Source organism: Pollachius pollachius (assembly GCF_949987615.1).
Source record: "Pollachius pollachius genome assembly, chromosome: 10".
In the NCBI taxonomy this organism is placed as follows: Eukaryota; Metazoa; Chordata; class Actinopteri; order Gadiformes; family Gadidae; genus Pollachius; species Pollachius pollachius.
Genome location: NC_136943.1, coordinates 9,076,943 through 9,094,100, shown reverse-complemented (window position 1 = coordinate 9,094,100; position 17,158 = coordinate 9,076,943). Strand labels below are relative to the sequence as shown.

Here is a 17,158-nt window from a genome sequence, read left to right as displayed (position 1 = left end):
GGGGGCATAGTGGCTATGGACCGTTGGAATAAGATGGAAGCGTGCGCGCGCGTGTGTGTGTGTGTCACGTCGGTGCTGTTCTAGCGGGCACTGTGGCTGTCTTGAATGAATCACAGGGAGCTTTAACCGATGACTCGCGGAGCCCCACGGGGTAATAAATACACCGCTCTGCTGCGGACGCCCGTTCTGTCGGCAGCACGTCGGCCCAGCCAACTCCCAGTCAGCACTAGAGCTGCCACTCTTCAAATAACAAACAGAACCGAAAAACAATGAGGGAGGCATCACACAAAAGAGAAAGATAACAGAGACAACAGAAGAAGACATGCCGAAAGTGACACAACCTGACACGATGAGAGTCGACGCATTTTCTCCGTGGAAGGTCCAATTTGTGCTGTGTACCGTTATAAAGCTTCACACCTCTGAATGACTACACAGATGCTGGTTAGCACAGTGTCTTGGCTGGGCACTATTACATATACTATATACCTTTTCTCCCTGAAGAGCTTGCTGAACACCCGTGTCTCCATTGGCTGGATAACGCAGGCAGTCAGGCAGGCTGTGTTGCTAATGTCGGCAAAGTTAGCTCGTACAGCCTTGCCCGACGGACATTAGCATAAGCCTTTAGTGGTTTGCGTGACAAGAAAATATAATAAGTAGGCTTTTTTTAGTGCTTTTCCGAGTTCCGGTTAGAGAGTTAACTCTGGTAATGCCGGCTTCCCTAGCCGTAGCGGGCTTGGTTATCTGTGGTGGAGACCCAAGCCGGGGGGGGTGGGGGGGGCTGCATCCGTGGCCCCGCCCTGCATGACATCACACTGCGCCCCAGGTCTGCTCCTGGTTAGATGAGGGATGTGACACCTGAAAAACAATACAAAAAAACACCCGATTAGGCGACATATTGTATGTAGAATTAGAAACACAACAGACTGGCCTCTCTAATTCAACGCTTATCATTTTGGATGTTATTTTTTTATTGAACGACATTGGATTTCGTCGGTCTAGCTTCCACTTGGAAACAGAGACCCGACTTATTTCACCCGTTCTGCCTCCTGTCATTCTCTCTTTGCTACTGCTGTCAATCAAAACCCCTGCCTGCACCCCCCCCCCCCCCCCCCCCCCAACCCCCCTGTCTTATCGATCTGCTGAACCTCATGTTAGCACTCCTCTCTCTATCCCTTTCTCCCTGGGGAAGTGTCTCTGTGTGTGTTTGTGTGTGTGTGTGTGTGTGTGTGTGTGTGTGTGTGTGTGTGTGTGTGTGTGTGTGTGTGTGCGTGCGTGTGTGTGTTTAGGGGGGCAGGGGGGGGGTTGTAGCAGAGGACTGGGCTGTGCCTCTGAAGAGACCAGTGGAACCTGTCAGTGCTGGTTCAGTACATATACTCGCCCCACCTGGCTCTGAGGGGAATACGTTCCGCAGCTGCTCGATCACTTCCTGGAGCTGTAACACTGTATCCTGCTCCTGCTCAAAGTCCTCACCTGACAGACACGCACACGCACACACACACACACACAGACAGACATGCGGACACACACAGTAATACTCCATTAGATGTAGCATGATAGGGACGATACCTAATTCATCGTAGATCAAGTGTAGCTGTTGCCACCCAGTTTAATGCTTTATACACAAGTGGGGGCGTGTCCCTTGCATCGTTTAATCTGTGTGCCTATTGAAGTAGTAAGGGATATTTTACAGTTGGTCATTAGTGCAAATAAACCCCACCAGGGGTATTCACCGAGCATGCTTCGGTTATACGGTCGGGACTAAGTTCACAGCAACAATAATCTGTTATTCACAGCAGCGGTCTGCTATTCAGAAATAACAGACCGTAGAGTGCCAGTAATTGACCAATCACAATAAATGCTGCGTATTCACATCCTACAAAGTGTGACGAGCGTCCCGGCGCTGACCTGCTGCCTCCGTGTCCGTGGTCTCTCTGCTGGCCGCCTCGCAGTGGCGGTCCCCCCGGGAAACGGGCGATGACAGTGTGGAAGGCTCCGAGCCGTTGGCCTCGGAGTCTTCTTTGGGCTGCAAGGAGAAGAGGGGAGCTAGTGTACAGAGCTCACCCTGGGCTCGTTCAGTCCAACCCACTCATTCAGAGGGCTCCAAGGCCCCCTGTGGGCTGTGTTACAGGCAGCGGCTCGAAACCAAGGCTTCTCATTTTGAGGGGCGGGAGACGGCGTCACACAAAATGACACAAAATGACCGTCCCCACCTAGGAGTTCTTCTGAACACCCATCATGGCGATCGGTGCGTAGTCGCATTCGAAGAAACAAGACGAGATGGAGAGAATGAAAAAGAGAGCGAGGAGAGAATGATTGACAGGTGTTACGCCGCACTGTTGAACAATTGCAGGAGAAACAATACGCTGGAAGAAGTAGGTAAGGTTTGTAACCGCAGTCGAAGGCTTATTTCAGGCACCTTTTATTTATATATACGTATATGTTAGGGGTGACCTCAAATCTTCGACGATTCGAATGTTCAACAGAAAGACATTTAATCGACGTCATCTTTAATAGTCAGTCATGGAGTCGGATAATTGTGATGGAACGGAATGTGCAGAATATTCCACTGGGAGGATGGGGGTGCAAAATGAGTGATACTACAGCATCGCTTGGCTTATAGAAGGAAAAGCCTAGAAGTTATAAAATGTTTTTTTGAGGGGGATTGACTTCTGTGTGCAATTTGCTTTGCTATGCTTTGCCTCAATGAATGTCCTTATGTTCAATAAATGTCCTTATGTTTGTGCAGAGGAAGTGGCACGATCCAATCATTTTCTTTTCGAAGTAGAGCACATTCTTGATTCTGTTATTCTCTAGAAGGATACACATTGTCAGGAGCTAAACTTCTAAAGTTTGGCACCATTTCGAAACATGAAAGGTGATCCAAAAAAAGGAAAATGCAAACTGTGTCAACAGCAGCTGTCACACACCCCTCGCGCTGAAGAAAATGACTTTCTCCATCGCTACATCGTTGGTGCCTTTTTTTGCTGCACTGCTAAATTCAACGGCCAAGTATTTGTTCTATACTTTGAAACACATCAATCACTTTTAAATTAGTAATCAGTCATCTGCCTCGAGGTGATTACAGTGCTTATCAGACACAACAAAGCTCTTTGTCTCCACAGAGACCGGCCACTGTTGGAATTAATCTATGGTTTTATATTAATTACGATATAGTAGCCATTATTTCATATCAAATTGAATGCAGACATTGACATTGACGGATGAGCGAGTTTCAGTCATATTGTGAAAAGTGGTTTTGTAGAGGCGGCTGGTCATTTAGTGGAAACGTTGCACCGCGCCAATAGACAACCCTGGGAAATCCTGATGAGGCAATTGATTAGTTTTCAAGCGTTTAAACCAAGCAGACGTCACAAGAAATGAGGCAGCATTGAGAACCCTTATATTAAAAAAGAGGATCAGAGTCGAGGATCAGTCGAATATGAGTCTGGCCTGATGAATCAGATTTAATTATGCAATTTTTTAATCAACGATATTTAGATGTATATTTATATACATGCATATATATAAACCCTCACACACACACCAACACCCCACACACCATAATGGGTTGTGGTTTCCTCTGGCTTTCAGCGGATGCTGGTAAATATTTAACAGTGAACTCCGCAGGACGTGACACTGAGTGCTTTGAGGACTGGGTCGCCTGACAAAGATGGATTCCACTTCTTCCCCAAACTTTGCACAGCACAGAACAGTGGTGGTAATCATAGGATTACAAATCCCCCTCTTTCATTCCCCCCTCTTTTCTGTGCCTCATGTCACACAGGGAACGTGTGACTTGAAGCTCTTTCTATGACCAACTCTTTCAGCGGAAAAGTTCCGGCGCAAGACAGCCCTACAGGTCGGGTGGAAGTTACCAGAATTTCTGATAACGACCCCGCTGGGCGTAGGGGGGGGGGGGGGGGGTCCTGATAAAACATTTAACTGGCCTCCCCCTGTCGAAGCTGCACCAAATGATCCGTCTCTTCTTCCCACTCTTTCCCTTTCACTTTCCACATCTTTAAACCAGACAGAGCCTCTTCTTGATGTCCTCTTCGTCCTCTGTTCCCACTCTGACCCCCCTGCCAACCCTTTTTGCTTGGCTGCCTTCGTCTGCAATTTGTGGCACTACCGGTGTTCCTCGATTTATACTTTCTAAAGGTGCAGGCGAGAGGCGCAACCTGAGAAATTGTCGTCAGCACTGCCTCTGCTTTCACTCCCCTCCCCTTTCTCTCCCTCCAGAGTGTGGGACGCAATGCAGTCGGAGTCTATCTTGATTAGCCGACAGACCGCCTTCGTCTCTGCAAGCCTCAGCATCCATCTAAAATGCCCTCTCATACTCTCTCTATTTGTTCTGTTGTTCTGAATGCTCTCACCAGTTCATGTCGCTATCGCTGCCCCAATTCACTTTCCCCTCGGCAGCTGAAAAGTATAAGATGTCAATATTGGATGTCCTGTCCTCAACCGGCTCTTATACTCAGACAAAGCTGCGTTTCAGTTTGAATTCATGGGCCATTTTGGATCCAAGATCCAAAAACAACTTTCTCTGTACATAAGAGCATGGTGAGTATAAGATGCCAATATTGGATGTCCTACCCTCACCGTGCTGAACACAGAGAGAGCTGCATTATAATTTGAATTCGGGGGGCCATTTTGGCCTCAGTTCAGTTTACAATTTAGGGCATTTAGCAGACCCTTTTATCCAAAGCGACGGTTTATTAACACATTCGCACACCGATGGCGGAATCAACCTTGCTGGTGACAGCCAGCTCGTCGGGCGCAGTTAGGGCGAGGTGTCTTGCTCAGGTACATCTCGACCCTCAGCTAGGAGGAGCCGGGGATCGAACCAGCAACCTTCCGGTTACAAGCCCACCCGCTCTACCTCCTGAGTTAAGCCAAACCCAACACCTGGGGCTCATTACGGATCTACCTGTAGCAGGAGCTCCCTGAGCCGGCGCAGCTGGGAGTCCAGCTGTTTGTTGTGGTCTTCCAGGATCTGCATGCGCGTCTCCAGGCGGGTCTTGTGCTGTCGGAGGACCCTCGCCTCGGCCAGCAGCTCCTCGTCCTCTTGCGGCCCCCCGTCGGCCGTGGGCGAGCACAGGACGCCCCCCTCGCCGGCCTCCGTCAGCATGGGCACGGAGGCCGCCTCCTCATGCCTCCACTGGAGCCGCCGGTACTCGGACTGCAGCACCCTGGGGGAGCCGGAGGGCGGAGGAGCCAGGAGGAGAGGGAGGAGCCAGGAGGAGCCGGGAGGAGCCAGGAGGAGCGGGAGGAGCCGGGAGGAGCCGGGACGGAGCGGACCAGGAAGGACAGAGGAGAGAGAGCGTGGCGTCAGGGTTGGTGGAACATGAACACACACACCCCCACATCCCCCCCCCACACACACACACACACACACACACACACTCATGACCTCATTCAACCTTGTCTTTTGGCACGGAAAGAGATGATCCAATGCAAGACAGATGTTGCGTATGCAGTTCTGACTATCCGTCTGAAACGGTGTGGAATGACTTTGAGGCTTTCACCTGCAGTGTCACATTGTGACACATTTACACAGGATGAATATGTGAATTGAATTACGTGGATATATTAAGTACTATATATTCTAAAAGGATGTGTTGTGCACACATACTTAATTTGATTAACTGGTAGACTTAACATTTGGACATATTGGTATCTGTATGTATTACAGAAAGCCCTATTAAACATGCCAATCAAATCTGCACTAACTCAGCAAGACCAGAATATGAAGGTCTCCTCACATTTGTCTCTCTTCTGTAGCAAACTTCAAGGGGAGGTGGGGGGATAAATCAGAGTTATGGTCAAGTACCTCTGAGCCATAAATGAAACAGTTTGTAATAAAAAAGGACCAGCGAGAATCCTGTGGCATCAGAACAGGAAATATATGGTTGGAAAAATATTATAACTATTAAAGAATGAACTGGGTCAAGGTTTCAGATACCCAAAGGCTGTGTGTGTGAGTGTGTGTGAGTGTGTGCGTGCGCAACTTCACATGTGTTTGCAAGTGTGTGTGTGTGTGTGCGTACTTTCTCTCTCTGTGTATGAAAAGGTCAGGGATAAGCGATGACAAGAGAAAATAATTCATCTGAGTCATAAATGCCATTGGTATTAAATTCAGACGACTGATCTTTTCTCATCCACATGAAAAACTGTGGAGACAGAGGTGCTGCTCGGAAACAATAAATCCAAATTAAACACAAACGAGACTGCTATTATGCTTTTTTTCCCCTTTCTCTTTTAACATTCTACGACATCATGCTCTATTGTGAAAATATTTTGAGTGGTCATGTCATTATCCCTTTGCTCTGTAAAGAAGGCCATTAGAAAGAAGAGCTGTTATTTACTAAATTCCTCAATGGTTTTTAACTCACACTATAATAAACTGTAAATGGCTCTTTTTCTATGCAAGATGGCTCCAAAGGCCATCATAATTCTCACACACCCACACGCGCACATGTCACAAAGACATACCACACAGAGCTGCATTCCCACCTGCATGCACACACATCCAAATAACTCACAATTGTTGTGTTTATGTTCACAAACATATGTGCACTTATGCGCACCCAAGCATTTGCATATGCATACATTATGCGCACGCATGCACACATATGCACACACACGCACACATATGCACATGCACGCACACATACACAAGCACACATATGCGCACACAAACACATACACACAAACACCTACACACACACACACACACACACAATAAGGGTATGAGTGAGTGAGCGTGTGTGTGAGTGTGTGGCCCTCCACCCACCTGTTCTCGTTCTCCAGGCGGGCCAGGGTGCACTGAAGCTGCTCGCGGTCCTGGTGCTCCAGGTGGACCAGCAGCAGGTGCTGTCCGCACGGCGAGTCCTGCTCCAGCGCGGGGCTGGAGTGACGCAGGATGTACTGATCTTCATCCCTGACGTGCCCCACACAGAAGACAGCACACTGAGGCACCAGCACCAAGCCACAGGCAGCACAGAGCCGCAGAGCGCCCCCAGGGCCAGGCCAGGGACATGGAGGGACCGTGGGGGGGGGGGGGATCACACAGCCAGGCATGCTGTAGGGATGGGTGGATAGGGTAGTGTAGGGAAACACAAAGACTAACCCAAAAACGACTGGACGCTGAAGACTTTTCGATGTGAAATGCAGAAGGGTAAGGAGTTTATATATATATACTTGGTCCACCTACACTGAGTATATGGACTCAAACCTAACCAGAGTTGCACAAATGTAGCGCCACAACTTTAATTCGGTGAATGTGAGCCGAGGTAAACGTCAGCGACATAACTTGTGCTGGGTTAAAAAAATATATTTGAATGTTTTCAATTTGAAATGTAATTAGTTCAGCGAGAATCCCTCCCGAGTCGGCCTGGAGTGCATTCTGGCGGAATATATAGATATCATATTTATTCCGTTAGAACCTATCATGCATAAACATTAGATGTAATATCCTCAGCCACTGGAGGATGGCAACGTGATGATCCGTTTAAATATCCATGGGATGCAAACGCGTTGCGTTTCGCTTGACTAATAATGGGTGCTGACGCCGACCGACTGGTTAGCAAATGTACCGATCACCAGAGTCCTTAGCGGGCCTTGGCTTTCCCTCTGTGTTGATGAGTAGACCGCCAGTCCACAGTCCGTATGTTACAACAGACCTCAGGTATGTAGGTAGACCTTTAACCCTTTTTCTTTTTTGGGGGGATGAGGGGGGGGAGAGGACAACATCATTGCAAATGTTAGGACCTGGATATGAAATATTTCCAGAGTTCACATGGTGGACAGCGATGTTCATGAGAAGTCCAGCGTGAACTCAACAATCAAAGCAATGACCAAGGAGATGACACTCGACAGATGAATTGGTTACACTTTACAATAAGGGTACAGTAATGAATCATTAATTAACATTTGTGCAATTATTAAATAGCATTACCATGGGGGTTAGTGGGTTAGGGTTAACCCTATCCTACCTATTCAATAGTGTATAAATGAAGACCTTAGTTAGGGTCAAGATTGAACATGAACACTATAACCTTCGGTAACACAAAGACTCTAGGATTGAACACCACAAGTCATTTATTTCTAGACAATTAGTTTAGTAATTGTGAAAAATGCTTTTTACTGAATTGACTAATGGTAATTAATGGTTAATGAATGCCCTTATTGTCAACTGTGACCACTGAATCAAACAAATGGGGCAGGGAGGCGATATAATCACAGAACATTAGGTGTCCAATGTGCAGAGCCATACACAGCCATATAGACAGAGAGACAGACAGGGAGACATACAGACAGACAGCCATACAGACACAGAGACATACAGAGAGACAGAGAGCCATACAGACAGAGAGACACACAGAGAGAGAGACATACAGACAAAGAGACATACAGAGAGACAGAGATACATACAGACAGAGAGAAAGACAGGGAGACATACAGACAGACAGACACAGACACAGAGACATACAGAGAGACAGAGAGCCATACAGACAGAGAGAAAGACAGGGAGACATACAGACAGACAGCCATACAGATAGAGAGTCAGAGACAAACGGAGAGACTGATAGCCCATACAGACAGAGAGACAGACAGCCGTACAGAAATCCATACTGACAGAGAGACAGGCAGGAGACGGCAAGCAGGCAGGCACACAGGAAGGACCTCATTCTTCCATACCAACTGTTCTATATGTTATGCAAAACAAAGATCCATAATACAGAATATATTATTGCCACAGAACATATGCAGAAATGAACACAAATACACACACATACACACACAGACTCTCACTTAGATCCAAACACAATACCGCAATATTCATATTACGCATATTTAGACGCATAGACAAAGAGCCACTTGTTTGCATAATGAATACAAATAGGGCCGTCTTGTAGACCTGCTATCGTGCAGTGCATTTTGCAATTCTAACAAAGGTCCATCCAAGCAGCTTACATTAGCACATGGCGAGAGAGGTAAACGGACCAGAGCTCGAGCAGCAGAGACATCCATACTGAAGGAGCTCTTATACAGAAAGCTTAAAGCTATTGAGAAATCCTTCTGTAGTGCATTGTGTGGCTGGTAAATATACCCTGAACATACAGAACCCAATGCACATGCACACACACATGCATGTCTGTATGCATGTGCGCACAAACAAACAAACACGCACGCACACAGATTGAATACACACACAAGGACACACTAGATAAATGTAGATGCGGATTAACACGCTGCAAATCATCCCCACCCACTAGCTCTACCGTGCATGAGTGCACACCTTATCGTCATCTTATTCAAATCATAGCTCTCCGTTCCGATCTAATTGAACAGTATTACTACTCCCAAACACTTGTCTCACAGCCTCCAGAGACTCCCACACACACACAGCCACACACACACACACAGCCACACACACACACACACACACATACACACAGACATCTCCTCAACCTTCATGCACCACTGGTCTGTGTTCCTAGTCCTGGCTGTCTCAAGATGGTTCAGCTCTTTCTCAGTGACTTCACAAGATGACCTCCCGGTGAATCTTTTTAATTATAGGGGGTGCTTATTCATGTGGTTGCCTGATATTTCCTGAACACAAACACACACACAAGTGGTAGTCACACAAACAAACAAACAGCCACACACACCCACCCACACACAAACACACACCACCACACCCACACACACGTGATGAAGACACAGCGTAAAAGACACACACACACACGCAATGAACACACACACAAACGCACACAAAAACACACACAGCCGCACATATAATCGTCTTGTTTGGCACATTAGGCTGCATACTCACAAGCTTTCATCTGGGGACAGACTGTCCGTGAAGAATGAACAAGTCTGGTTCTCCATTTCCGCCAATCTGTGCACGCACACACACACACACACACACACACACGAACACAGACAAACACGCGTACACACAGAATGTATGTCCAAAATGTGGTCAAATATGTACACATATTTAGAGTGAACATATTTGACACACACATTCAGATTACACACAACAAAAGACAAAGACAGACAGAGACAGAGACAGAGAACGAGAGAGCGCAAAGTCAACAAATATGGAAGAAACAGCTAAATGAAAACCCAATTACACACAGTGAGAACGTTCAACTCCTAAACAGATGAACGTGACCAGGTGTTGAACGCAAAAACTGCAACAAGAAGCTTTGTCTCACTTGCACAACCTGAGGATAGCGTGCCGACAAATGTATCATTGCAGCACCAGTTGCCCATCGAAACATGGTACTGCGTGCAGGCGCTGGGGGACTAGCAGTTCATACAAAACCATGCAGTGGGGAGCCCTTCCTTTCAGCACCAGGGACAGCTCCCTTCCTGGGCTGCCTTTGAGAGCACGCTTGGGAACTGGTATGTCACTGCAGCACCATGGAGAGCTCCGAGAACGACTGGTCCGGCGCACTTTAGGAGCCTGCAGGCATGCTGCACTACACAATACTGTACGATAGGGATGCACCCCGATCCACATATGTTTTCAGGGAAAGCACAAATGATGTGCTAAGAATGAGCAACTTCTATCTATCTATCTCTATCTATCTCTCTCTATATATAGGCCTATATGTTATTAAAAAAAACATTACAAATATTAAGTGTTCTTTAATAATTAAAACATTATTAAATGTTTGTCAGTCATTCTGTTTCTTCCAATTGTTTCATGTCATGTGTGGGGCCACAACATAATAACATCCATTCTGTCTGCAACATTAGGCTTTAATATTACATACTAGTCGTTTAATTTATACAATACAATGCAAAACAATATTGAGAGGTTATTGCCATACTCTCTTTTAAGCAAACTAGAGTCTGAATAGTAAATCAATTCTTCTTCCATGAACATCACGAGTCCCATAAGGAGGCAGTTCCAATGTGTGTGCATTCTGAATATGCTTGCTTTGATCCCCGCCCGAGTCAAACACTCCAGAAACACACACACACACACACACACACACACACCCCCTCTTGTGTGGGTGGATGTTGGCAGTGGGGACTGGGGTGATTGCGTGGGGCAGAGGTTTTGAAGGATAGAATTACAGAAGGGGTGGACAGAACACAGGGAATGCGTCATCTGTTCATGTTGGGTTTTAGCAAGGCTCACTCCTAATTGAATAGGCCTGGGCGATCTATCAGACGGGCTTCACAAAACCCAGCCAAAGACAGGGCCAAGGACATGAGCAGCAGCTGAAACGGAATGCGTGTTTTTGTGTGTGAGTGTGTGTGTGTGTGTGTGTGTGTGTGTGTGTGTGTGTGTGTGTGTGTGTGTGTGTGTGTGTGTGTGTGTGTGTGTGTGTGTGTGTGTGTGTGTGTGTGTGTGTGTGTGTGTGTGTTAGACAAGTTTCCCTTTTGGGACAATAAGTTAAACTGAACTATTTCTAGACAATTACTGAATATATATATATATATGTGTCTGTGTGTGGCTGTGTGTGTGTGAGACAGAATTGCAGAGACAGAGAGATAGAGATAAAGAGTAGTTAATTAATTAATTAATTAATTAATGAACTTACCATAAATGTAATATTGCCTCATAAAAAAAATGTCTTTCCGAGATGATGCATTACATTATAAGCCTGGATTAATACACACAGTGCTAGGCGCTGAAGGGGTATGCTTGAATACACGCACGCACACACACACACACACACACACCATCTTTCATCGTATCCCAGCTGCTTCTTTATAATGAATGTGTCATCCTCAAGAGGGTTCTCCATACACTTCCCTGCCACTTCTGACATCAGCATTTCAATACCAGCTTGATCCCCCATAAGTGTTTACAAAGAGCGGCACGCTGCGCATACACAGAGGGAATACTTAGTCTGGACCCCTGAGACGGTGGAAGGTAGGAAGGAGGAAGGAAGGGCGGGAATAAGGGAGGAAGGGATGCAGGAACTATGAAAACCACAAAAGAAAGAAGGAGAGAATGAAACAAGAAACAAAAGAAATAGAGAGTAGGAACGGACAGATTCACAAATGAAAGAATGAACGAAAGAGGGAATGGATGGAAGAAAGAGGGTAGAACGAAAGGCAACAGCCATAATAAGGACTCATATCCACTAGATTAAATCATATCACCAGATTACTGTCCATGTGGTATTGTCTGGGGATGCAAAAAAAGGACTTAACAAAAGCTCAGAAGAGAGCTGCCTGAATTACTGGTGCAAAAATAAACTAATTAATAACATGAATGCTACTTTTGGTTGGCATTTGCTTTAATAAGAAATATTTCATTATGGAAAAAAAGAATATCCTGTACAAACCATATAATTTTGCACTAATGAGCACGGTTCCAATAGACATGCATCAAGAGGTCTTTTCTCATTCACATTCTTTTCCTATACAAATGCCATGCAATACACAGCGATGTGTAGTGCCATGAGAACATGAACCCCACATGATTAGTAAGTAATGTATTGAAGACCGCAGGAAAAAACTTTCTAAAAGTAGAGATGTAGAATTGGTCGAGGGCAGTCAAAACTGTGAAGATAACAGAACAATGATAATATAATGAGTCCAGTATCTGGTGGCTCAGCGTGGAACAAATGGCCCGATATGTCCCATTACAGAATCACGTCTTTCAATATGTCTTCATTTTGTCGTATAATTACAGATTTTATTAGGGCCTCGTTTAAAATGACACATTTTATTATGTTATCATAACTGGTTGTTACTTAGAATTTGTGTGGGTGCAGGGAAAACTTGGCTGTGTTATTATTATTCCGTCATATTCTCTGTACACATCGCCTACAGCTCAGGAGGTATCGACGCCAAACCATCGGCCAATGTTGCAACCGCTCGCAAGCGTTGGCCAGTTAATCGCCATCATACACAGTTTGCAGACTCAGCCTGTTTCCAAATAGTGATACATCAATAAAAGTAAAGGCTATAGCTGAAACAAGTAACAGAAATAGCTATAGCTATGAATACAATATAAATAAATACATTGCAAAGTTTGAAGTTCTGAGTCTTAAAACAAAACAGTAAGAACAGCAGAAGGCTGCCCTCTTGCAAACAGTTGCATTCAAGTGTCGAGTGTGCACAGCAGGCCCGTGAGCTGATCACAAAGAACCGCCTTGATGTGACATAAAGTGGAACGGAGAAGGCCATTGACTAACAAAGGCAGACAGACAGAGAGAGGTACAGATAGAGAGAGAGAGAGAGAGAGAGAGAGAGCGAGAGAGAGAGGGAGAGGGAGAGGGAGAGAGAGAGAGAGAGGGAGAGAGAGAGAGAGAGAGCGAGAGAGAGAGGGAGAGGGAGAGAGAGAGAGAGAGAGAGAGGGAGAGGGAGAGAGAGAGAGAGAAATAGAGACAGAGAGAGACACAAACAGACACTAAGGGAGAGCCAGAGAGTTGAAGCTGGGTGGATGAGACAATAGAACAGGGGGAAGGAAAAGAGAAGAGAGAAAGGACTGTTGAACTGTTGGTGTGTGTTCTGGTTGGCAGTAGACTGGCTGATTGTGGAAGCTTTAGGGTGCAAAATATACAATGGCAGACACACAAACACAAACACACACACACACACACACACACACACACACACACACACATACACACACACGCTCCAATCCCTGCTGGCTCCCTGCTCTCAGTCCTGCAGCACCTCCATTGTGTTTGTGCGTGTTTATGTGTGTCTGTGTGTGTGTGTGTGTGTGTGTGTGTGTGTGTGTGTGTGTGTGTGTGTGTGTGTGTGTGTGTGTGACTACCTGCAGCACAAACAGTAAGCCAGGCTGACAGCTCCCAGGTGACCAGCCGTCACCAAGTGGCCACCCACTGGGTATGTTGACCCATGCTCAACCCTGCTGACCTCTACTCCACCCGGACACACACGCATACATCCAAACTCACACTCACACACACTCACGCACACACACACGTGCTCGAAACAGACGTGCATAACCCAAAGCACACACACAAAGGCACACACACCGATGCATGAACACACAAATAGACCCAGATTCATCTAAACACCCATACCCACGCACACACAAAACTGCAAATGCTCCAGCCATCAGTGAATGTACGAGTGTAAGACCACAGAGGAGTGGCGCTGCACACACACACACACATACACACACACACACACACACACACACACACACACACACACACACACACACACCAGAGGGCAGGATCAATACTGTTATCAGTGTGAGGAAGGGGTGTGGGCCTGAGAGAGGGAAGTGGTGGAGGGGAGAGGAGACGGTCGGGGAAACACATTTAGTAAATGTATTGAAAATTGTTCTTCCTTTTCTTTTTGCATTATACGTGAAAGATTCTCAGTTCAATCCACATGTCCGCGGGGAGTGGTATGTCTGGCAACCTGCTGGCTCCACCCCCAAGCCTTACATGGACTTCCTCCCTTTGACGACGCAAGCCTGGGGATCATTAAGCAGGGGTGCTTGGGCTTAAAAGGGCTAGCAGACTACAGAAAGGGCCTGTGTGATCTTGGAGGGCTAAGGAAGTACAGACAGGATCTGTGTGAGCTCCTGGAAACGCTGTACAGCCGACGAGATAGAGACAGGTGCAAATTGGACTGATTAAGGATTACGGACTGTATCCTAAAGGAGGTGGGTGACCCTTTTCCCACCCTGGGGATTGTTATTTACCAGGTAAATAAATCACCCTGACTTTGAACTGCTCTGTGTATTGTGTGGTTTACTATTCAACTTGGTAGTGTGGAAACTCCACACCCACTGGCCTGCTACAGTACATTGTGAGATCTTCTGGGCATGGAGAAGGGCAGGTCAGTGTAGTGGCTAGGGAGTTTGGCTGCCAGCCGAAAGGGTTTAAACCGCAGTGTCGGCACTCTGATCCTTTAGTACATGTATCTGAATATAAATACAGTACTGGCAAAGGAAAGCTCTGTGTCCTTCAATCAAGATAAAGGAACCTTTGACTCTTGATTGGCCGTGAATAGTCAGCCCCGCCTGCCTGTGAGACTTCAGGTGATTATAGTGTTGTTACCTTGGGTTGACTCAGGTCGAACAGCTGAGGACGGGCAAAACGCCAAAGACACACAAACACTGCTATTCTTTCCACACGTATAATCAAACAATAGATCAGGACAGGACATCCATTCATGAAATAAAGCAAATATATATACACAGCTCTACAACAGGAAGAACAAAGAAGAAAACAGGTGTGTTGAAAGTCCTACTCATGTAAGGCCGTTGCCTGATTGGTTGGATTTAGAGGTTATCACATGGATAAATATAAATATATCACAATATAAAGCATCGTACCTGCTGGCAAAGTGCTCGATCCTGCTGTGTGTGTCTGCGTGGGGAAGCTTTGGAGATGAGCACGGCCTGGCAGAGAACGTGGACAAAACACAGCATGTCAACATCCAAACACCATGCACAATATACTCCCTTGGAAGCACGATAAGGCATTCATAAAAATCAATCATTTTAGCTAAAAAAAGACAGCAACACATTTTTTTAAATGTGTGTATGCATTAAGAGCTTGAAAAAATATTCAAGCTCTAAATGCTTGAATATTTGTCATGCCCTGGTTTGCATATGTTGAATGAGCCTCTGTCCTTAAACCACATCAGCATAACAAAGAAAAATACAAGAAATAAAATGAAGTACACAATTATACAGTGGACTGCGGCCACCTTCTGTGCAGAGATGTGTGTGATGCTTTGCTTGTCTGCTTGAGTGTCACATGCGTGTGTGTCTCTGTGTGTGTGTGTGTGTGTGTGTGTGTGTGTGTGTGTGTGTGAAGATTTGATTATTTTAATCTTGACAACTTTAAGAAGGACTTAAATTAATAGGATTATAAGCCTGGAGATTGCATATATTTAACATCTTATCCAATGCAAATTTTATTTTCGAAATATTTTCTGATATGTTTATCCTTTCTGTAAGATTAATGAGCTATGTCTGCAATTGATAATTCATTATTCAACAATGCAATACAATAACAGGACCTATGCTTTTGCTGCTGAATTTCCATCTCAACATTAAAACTCCTACTCATTTAGTAACAAGTAATTCGCTTTCACGGTATCGATTGAGACTCCATTCCATTCTAAGTGCCTGGGAGGCTGCAGATGGAAGGAACTAGAAGAATGTCCCTTTTAGCCAATTAAAATGGCGGAGATATGACCTTGTGGCTTTCTAACAAGGAAGCTATGTCGCAACTGCACCTGCTCCAACCATGTCTGGGTGGAAATAACTTCTACTTCACACACGTCAGGCACACAAGCCTGACGTTTTAACCTAGATCTGTGAGCCTTATCTGCTAGCTAGACGACTACTATCTAGCAAACAATCTAGCGGAAAGATGTGTCATCAATCCAAGACCGCAACATACTTGACAAGCTGATTAGTATTTTACATTTCCAACTAATTCATTAACCTTATATAAATGTAAATTAGCCCTCTGCAATGCACGATATCGATCTACTCATGAGAATATCTCTAAATTAGAATCAGTCTCACTTAGAACCTTAACATGATCTGTCTTCTCTATCTCTGTGCCATTTACTCACTCTCCAACTGTCTACTCTTTTTATACTTTCTGTACCAAATGTATTAACTTCATTAACTTCCAACCATCAACACTTTCCACCGATCCCATTGGCTCCCCCTTGTGTGTGTTTGTGTGTGTGTGTTTGTGTGTGTCGGTATGTGCGAGCATGCGGGTGTCTCAAGTCGAAGAAGCCCCCTCAAAATCGTTCATGGGCACGATTGCTATGTGTCTCCGCTAATGCAAGGTCATCGGTCCGTATGTGGGATTGCCTGCCACTGCTTAATGGAGCTGCACAGCATTAGTAGAGAATTTTTTGCTGTAGCCAGAACTACAGACAGTTATTTCCTGCTTGTAATAATGTGCATAATTAGCTTCACGTTCTTGAGGTCAGTGGATTATGCATGCTCATGTCCTCCCAAATTCCTCAGCTCTGAGAAAGTGCATGTCAAACAACTACATTAAAGATCTCTTATTCCACAGCAAACATCAAAGGGAAATTGACAGACCCATAGAAAGTTATTCAATAATTCAATTGGATTACATTTTGTCTTAAATTAATAGTTGATTTAGAAAATTGCAGCATAGGCCTGCTAGCGAATAATAACACAATAACAAATTAA

General features: G+C 45.5%; 1 protein-coding gene across 1 annotated transcript in view; it reads right to left on the bottom strand.

The window, feature by feature from the left end:
* Nucleotides 1-835: 835 nt before the first annotated feature.
* drp2 (dystrophin related protein 2) overlaps nt 836-17,158 on the bottom strand; it is a gene marked incomplete at its 3' end in the record, with an annotated part of 64,429 nt that continues 48,106 nt past the window's right edge. Inside the window, exons 17-23 of the mRNA XM_079744894.1 lie at nt 15,302-15,367; nt 9,839-9,904; nt 6,794-6,940; nt 4,928-5,189; nt 1,906-2,023; nt 1,384-1,470; nt 836-855 (exon numbers count right to left, since the gene is read on the bottom strand). Coding sequence (XP_079601020.1) covers nt 836-855; nt 1,384-1,470; nt 1,906-2,023; nt 4,928-5,189; nt 6,794-6,940; nt 9,839-9,904; nt 15,302-15,367 — 766 coding nt within the window. The remainder of the gene's footprint in view (nt 856-1,383; nt 1,471-1,905; nt 2,024-4,927; nt 5,190-6,793; nt 6,941-9,838; nt 9,905-15,301; nt 15,368-17,158) is intronic.